General features: G+C 38.2%; 1 protein-coding gene across 2 annotated transcripts in view; it reads left to right on the top strand.

Moving 5' to 3' along the window:
* Positions 1-6,273, top strand: part of SLC39A8 (solute carrier family 39 member 8) — a 60,557-nt gene extending 54,284 nt beyond the window's left edge. For both annotated transcript variants that reach the window (XM_023517044.1, XM_023517043.1), the window contains 3 exons: positions 860-1,067; positions 1,278-1,462; positions 6,066-6,273. In XM_023517044.1, coding sequence (XP_023372812.1) covers positions 860-1,067; positions 1,278-1,462; positions 6,066-6,215 — 543 coding nt within the window. In that variant the 3' untranslated portion in view covers positions 6,216-6,273. The remainder of the gene's footprint in view (positions 1-859; positions 1,068-1,277; positions 1,463-6,065) is intronic.
* The last annotated feature ends 1,340 nt before the right edge of the window (positions 6,274-7,613 follow it).

Raw genomic sequence — 7,613 nt, 5'->3', positions numbered from 1 at the left:
AGAGAATTAGAAATAAAACATTCTTCCGTTCATTGCAAATTGCTTTCCTACTTAGAAATGAATTTTGATTTTATTTTTTTACTCTACAACTGGGAAATGCTTTAGGATTTCCTATTTTTATTATTTGTTTTAAAATGGAAGTGTTAGTGTAAAGGCAAGCCTGCTCCAATTATACTTTGTGAAATTGGTTCAGAATTGAGATTTAAAACTGATGGAGACCATGTTGTAACATCATAAACACCTAACACAGTCCCTGAAACAGAGGGAAGTTAATACATCATTGAAAGTAAATGGATCATTTACTGCATTTTCTTCCTTTCCAAGTGAAGGAGCTGACTGATAATTTGCCTACAGTCACACAGTGGCACGGGGGGAAGGATTAGAACAAATGTTTCTCATGTCATTATGCTTTCACTGTAGATTTAATCTTTAAATTGTAACATGGAAAAGGCTGTACCTTTAGCCTTTGACTGACTTCCTTTATTTTAAAGCATGTGTGTAAATCAAATTCTTGGGCTACTATCTTATATTTTAGGAAGGGTGTCATCAGAAGTTGTTCATACAAGTCTAAAGGATTGTTTTAAGGGTAAACTGAAATGTTTGTCAGTGGCTTGCCTCTTGATTAGTTTCCTTTCTCTCTATCTTAAGTTTTCTTTGATCTATATATATATATATATATATATATATAGTATATACTACACTATATTGCTAGAGTTTCCAGTGTACTATGAAAGACTTGCTGTTGGAATAATTTCTCTCTCCCTAGACAAACTATTGACCCATCTCCTACTTTTCTATATTTCTTAGGCTTTCCAGAAATGTTGGCAATCATGTTAATTGATATTCTGCTATTTTACAGGATGGAAAAAGGGAGTCAAGTTCATGTACCTGTCTGAAGGGGCCCAAACTATCAGAAATAGGGACCATTGCCTGGATGATAACACTCAGTGATGCCCTCCACAACTTCATCGATGGCCTGGCCATTGGGGCTTCCTGCACCTTGTCTCTGCTTCAGGGACTCAGCACTTCGATAGCGATCCTGTGTGAGGAGTTTCCTCACGAGTTAGGTGAGGGGCTTTGCTCATCTCGTACACGTCAGGTTACTTCTTGGTTTCGGCAGAATGAGGCCTTTCAGGGGACATGCTGTTGAGATCCTGTTGATGTGCCACAGTGAAGGAGCCCCTGTTGGACAGTGATGTTCACCTTTGATTTCATCTAAAAACAGAAAATCTATTATATCAAAAAATATCTATTCACTTGGTATTTTCTTCTTCCAGGGGACTTTGTGATCCTACTCAGTGCAGGGATGAGTACTCGCCAAGCCTTGCTATTCAACTTCCTTTCTGCGTGTTCCTGCTACGTTGGGCTCGCTTTTGGCATTTTGGTGGGCAACAATTTTGCTCCAAATATCATATTTGCACTTGCTGGAGGCATGTTTCTCTATATTTCTCTGGCAGATATGGTAAGAAATTTAAAATTTTGGTTTTATTTTTATTTAAAATTTAGAAATGAGCATATGGGTTCTGAATTGACGAAGGGCAGCCTTCTGCTTTCCAATGTAGAAGACATTTCAATGGTAATTTAAAACATTGCTGTATCATTCTTGAGTAGTTCACACCAATAATAATCTGAAAGTGATTTTCATGGATTCTTTAAGACATTATTGATAGAGGGTGAAGCGATTTGTTTTTACTAAAGTAGAGATACTTTCCTAAGTTTCCTTATTTATTTATTTTTAATTAAAAAAATAAAAAATGTTTTTTGTAGACACAAAGTCTCACTTGGTTGTGAACTCCTGGGCTTAAGCAATCCTCCCTCCTTGGCCCCCAAAAGTGTTGGGATTATAAGCATAACTGCTGCGCCCACCCCCTAGATTTCTTTTCGCCTTGTGGTTGGTAAAGCTCGTCTTTTATTATAGTATGTCACCCTAGGACTTTTCCCTTTGGTGGGGATGTCACATTTGGAAGATGAATAACTTGGTAGGGCAAATAGCATTTTGTTATTTCAGAGCTCTAACCAGCGAAAGCCTTTTGGGTTAAACAAAACCAGTAGACTAAAGTCAATAACGTTACAATAGGACAATATTTATTTCGGTCAGCTTGTATTTATTTATGTGTATACAGTGTTTTTGTCTTTATTTACAATGATATATTTCTGTGTGTGTGCACACTCACATGGATATGTGTGGGAGTGTGCATGAGTGTGTGTGTAAGAGGGAGAACACTGTGTGCATTTTTAAATTAATCACAGACAGCTTCCTAGATACTGAGAATGTGACCCTGTATGAAAGTGAAGAAATATTTCTTTTGAGTTTGGAACTGAATGTCTTACATACATAATTAAATAATTTAATTTCCTTCATCTGTCTTCTTAGCTCCAAGTTATAATTGTGTGGCTCTGTTTATTGTTCTGTGTAGACACTTAGAAGAGCAAGGATTTCATCTGTTACTAACACCATGTTTACATTTTTCTTTAGAGAATTAATATCTCCCACTCTCTTTAGTCTAGGTGGTTACTTCTCCTTTCTCTGGTGTGATGGCAGACTCTAGAGTATTAGAGTCGTTTAGTTTAAAGAAATAATGCTAGCACGTGATGCTGCATATACTTCAGCAGTTTTGTTTTTTTCAGAATGATGTGCAGTTTCATTCATTTTATTCTAGCCACAATTACCTGGAGTTAGGCAGTAGGTTGACTGTGGGTTCTGGACACCTCTTGGATGCTTTGGGAGAATGTACCATAGCATATACAGGGTGGCCATAATAGTTATAGCTATTTAACTTGCACATGAACTTTATGGCCACTGTGTGTGTGTATATATATAATTATTTTGGAATATAGTTTGAAAATCTGCAATTTACTGTTATATAGCCTTTTCAGGTGAAATTGGCTGCTAAGCGAAGGTAGATTTTGAGTAAAATACTTAGGGTTTTCATTGCTTTCACTAAAATGAGCCTCTTATAGTCTCCAGTCCTAGAATAGTGCATAATTTATTTAAGAACCTTGTGGTTTTGTGAGGGTAGAGTGGTGGCAGGTGTGAAGGAAACGAAGAAATCGGGAAATAAATGTATAGTTATTTATAAAAATGTATTTAACCAGGCACGACTGATGTATTTTCTATACTAGACCTAGAAATCTGTATGGTCTGGGGGCTCTGCAGTGAACAGAATAGACACAGTTTTTGCATTCATGGAGCTTTCCATCTCGAAAGAGGGGGACCTAAAATTAAACAAACAAAAAGTCACACAGATGACTAAATAATTACCAATAAAAAATACTGTGAAATAAAAGGAACAGCAGTATGTGTGATAAAAGATGATAATGAGGAATCTGGGTGAATGAGGAGGGGCTGTGGGAAGCGTTTCAGGGTGAAACCGGAAGGATTTAGTCCCCTGAACACTGGAATAGAAGAGTTCGGGTAGAGGTGGTGGCAGGTGTGAGTATTTTGAGGAAGGAAAGAGGCTGGATGCATTTAAGGTCTGGAGGAAGGGTGGGGACAGGGCACGGAGAGGATGGGATTGAGAGAGAGAAGGCGTGAACTGAGGGAAATCCCGTTCTTCTGGTTGGTGCTCTTGGAGAATATCACTGTTTCAGCACTTTTACTGATACCTGAAAGGGCTGGCTTTTTCTATTAAACAGTCTGTACTAAAGTCCTTTAATCATCTGAAATAAATGAACATGCTGCTTCTCCCACAGCCAAACCTTGTTTCATTACACTTTGCTTTAATGCTTGTTTTTTTTAAAGGTTTGGGGTCCCTGCACAATTTTTCTAGTAGCATGTGCTTACTTAATGCCTGTGGGTTATGTTTTGGTAATTTGGGCATATTTCAAATCTTTTCATTCTTATTATATCTGTTATGGTGATCAATGATTTTAATATCATTATACTGCTGTGTTTGGGGGCACCATGACAGGGCAGAGTTAATCAATGAATGTTGTGTGTACCTGACTGCTCCACCAGCTGCTGAGCCCTCGTCTCCCTTCCCCTTTGTGGGCTTCCCTATTCCCTGAGGCACAATATTAAAGTTAGGCCAGTTAATAACCCCACAATGGCCTCTAACTGTTCAAGTGAAAGGAAGAGTTAGGCACCTCTCGTTTTAAATCCCAAGCCAGAAATGACTCCACTTATTGAGGAGGGCATGTTGGAAGCTGAAATAGGCTGACAGCGAGGTCTCTTGTGCCAAACAGTTAGCCAAGTTGTGAAAATGCAAAAGAAAAGTGCTTGAAGAGTATTAAAGTGCCACCACTCCAGTGAACACACAAATGATAGGAAAGTGAAACAGCCTTACTGCTGATTTGGAGTACATTTTCCTGGTCTAGATAGAAGGCGGAACCAGTCACAACATTCCTTTAAGCTAAAGCCTAACCCAGAGCAAGGCTCTCCAGTTCTGTGAAGGCTGAGGTAGGAAAGGACGCTGCAGAAGAAAAGCTGGAGGTTGGTTCATATGGTTAAGGAACGAAGCTGTCTCCATAATAGCAAAGTGCAAGGTGCGGTAGCAAGTGCTGATGGAGAGGCTGCAAGTTATCTAGAAGCTCTAGTTGAGATCACTGATGAAGGTGACTACAGGAAACAACAGATTTTCAATGCAACATGAAACCTCTCTGTGGAAAAGATGCCGTCTCGACTGTTGTAGTAGTAAGGTGAAGTCCATGCCTGGCTTTAAATCTTAAAAGGCAGACTGACCCTCTTTTGAGGGGCAAATGTAGCTGGTGACAAGTCAGTGCTCACTCACTGTTTCAAAAATCCTAGGACCTTAAGGTACATGCTAAGTCTACTTTGCCTGTGCTCTAGAAATGGAACCACAAACTCTGGATGACAGCACATCTGTTTACCATAAGGTTTAGTGAATATTTTAAGCCCACTATTGAGACTTACTGCTCAGAAAAAAGAAGATTCCTTTCAAAATAGCACTGCTCACTAACAAGGCACCTGGCTACCCAAGAGCTATGATGGAGATGTGTAAAGAGATTAATGCTGTCTTCTTGCCTGCGAACACAACATCCATTCTGTAGCCCATGGCTCAAGAAGTAATTTTGACTTTCAAGAGTTATTCCTTAACAAGTATATCTTGTGAGGCTATAGTTACCATAGATAGTGATTCTTCTGATGAATTTGAGCCAAGTAAGTTGAAAACCTTCCAGAAAAGATTTACCATTCTGGGTGCCATTTAGAACGTTCATGTTTCATCAGAGGAGGTCTAAATATCAACATTAATAGGAGTTTGGAAGAAGTTCGATTCCAATTCTCATGGATGATTTTGAGGGATTCAGGACTTCAGCAGAGGAAGTGACTGCAGATGTGGTGGAAATAGCAAGAGAACTAGAATCAGAAGTAGAGCTTGAAGATGGGACTGAATTGCTGTAATCTCACGATAAAACTTGCTTCTTATGGATGAACAAGGAAAGTGATTTCTTAAGATGGAATCTACTCCTGGTGAAAATATTGTGAAGATTGTGGAAATGACAACCAGGATTTAGAATATTACATAAACTTAGTTGATAAAGCAGCAGAAGGGTTGGAGAAAATTGTCTCCAATTTGGAAAGAATTTCTAATGTGGGTAAAATGCTGGCAAACAGAATCACACGCTTCCGAGTAATATTTCATGAAAGGAAGTCTGTCGATGTGGCAAACTTTGTTGCTGTCTTATTTTAAGAAAATTGCTAGAGCAACTTCAATCTTCAGCAACCACTCCTTTGATCAGCCATCAACATCAAGGCAAGACCCTCCACCAGCCAAAAGAGTATGACTTATTGAAGTTTCAGATGATCATTAACATTTTTTAGCAGTGTGAACATTTTTTAAATTAAGGTAGTACATTATTTTTTTGATATAATACTACTGCACACTTAACAAACTACAGAATAGTATAAATGTATCTTTCCTATACACCGGGAAACCAAAAATAGTGGTGTAATTCACTTTATTACAATCTTCACTTTTCTTGCAGTGGTCTGGGACCAAACCCACAGTCTCTCCTGGAGAGACTGTGTCATATGCCTGACAATGACTGTTTTAGGTTTTACCACAAGATGGCAACAGTTATCTAACAATGTATCTGTTTTCTAGTTTCCAGAGATAAATGATATGCTGAGAGAAAAGATAACGGGAAGAAAAACCGATTTCACATTCTTCATGATTCAGAATGCTGGAATGTTAACGGGATTCACAACCATTCTGCTAATTACCTTGTATGCAGGAGAAATCGATCTGGAGTAATAAGAAATGGAAAATGGTATTGTTAATAAAGGCATTTAATAAATAAAAACATCTCCAAGGATTTTAAGCTGATCCCATTTAGTTAAAAGAAATTTTGTTTTCAGTGGTAGATCAGAAAACTAATTATTGGTTTAAAGTCTATGAAATAGGCCATTATTTGTTGTTAAAAATGCTTCAAAAGGTTTTTGGTGTCAGTCTCAAATGCCTAATATATGAGAGTCCCTGGTGAATATCCATTGTCAATGTTTCATGCACATTTAATATCATCGTAAAGCATGAGCCCTGCTTTCTCGAATCACAGAGACACCTGGGCCTAGAGAAGAATATCAGATCTATTGTGCAAGCTTTTAAAACTCTATGATAGGATCAAAGCTTCAGGTGGTTTTTCAGTTTGTTTCAGTGTTTTGCAGAGAAGGTCTATCAAAATGTGGATGAGAATCGAAACATCTGAACACTAATATGGAGGCGTCCAAGCTCTATGCAGCCCAAGAAAGAAAGATTTCTCATACCTTTTTGTTTTGTTTCAATTATATTTCCATCAAAAGACTTGTAGGATTGTTTTGAAAACCACTTTAAAATAATATGAATTGGGAAAAGAGTAAGGATTGCTTCACCCTACTAATTTCAGGCGAATTTCTACTCGTGAACTCTGCCAGATTCCATGCAAAGAACAGTGTGCCAAGCCGGTGACCAGGCAGCTGCGGTGGGCCAGGCGTTGGCTTTGTGAAGGTGAACCTCATGTGTTGGTTCAGAGGAAGATTCTGAATGTAATTTTAAGTGATTTACCTTTGAAGATGAACATAATTATTTAGCAGAGAGTGTTTTAATAAATGCAAAACAACAGCTGGACTGCTGTATGTCAAGGACTGACTAACCAGAAAACATATGTTCCTTCTGTGTGATTGAGAGTCATTCAGGAGAGACTTTTGTGTTCTGTCTGCCTTATTCCATATGGTATACCTTAGGAAAACATTAGCACACCGTGGTTTTTTCTACCTTTTATAAAACAGGGAGCCTATGTACTCATTTAGCAGATACAGAGACAATTTTGGTCTAAAATTGAATGTCCTAACCCCAGTTCACACTCCCAAGTCACTTAGGGAAAGATGATTTGACCGCGAGGAAAATGATTGACGAGCACCAACCGCGATCTCAGGAATTATGTTTTTCCCGTACAATAAAGACTGTTTTCATATAGCAGTAGCGCAGATTTGGTGAGTGTTTAACATGTATGTTAACGAGTATTTCACTTTATGACTTACACTTAAAAAATCATTGTTTGGCCAAATAGTAAACACTTTGAAACCATGTGTTGTGTTGTTCATTATTCTTTTTACATGTATCTTTTTTGAGCACCTACTATGTACCTCGTCTTATGGCGGAGAGATCTAAATAGGA

The sequence above is a fragment of the Otolemur garnettii genome, unplaced genomic scaffold (genome assembly GCF_000181295.1).
Source record: "Otolemur garnettii isolate 467f Iridium unplaced genomic scaffold, OtoGar3 scaffold00103, whole genome shotgun sequence".
NCBI lineage: Eukaryota > Metazoa > Chordata > Mammalia > Primates > Galagidae > Otolemur > Otolemur garnettii.
This window is presented reverse-complemented; position numbering and strand designations above follow the sequence as displayed.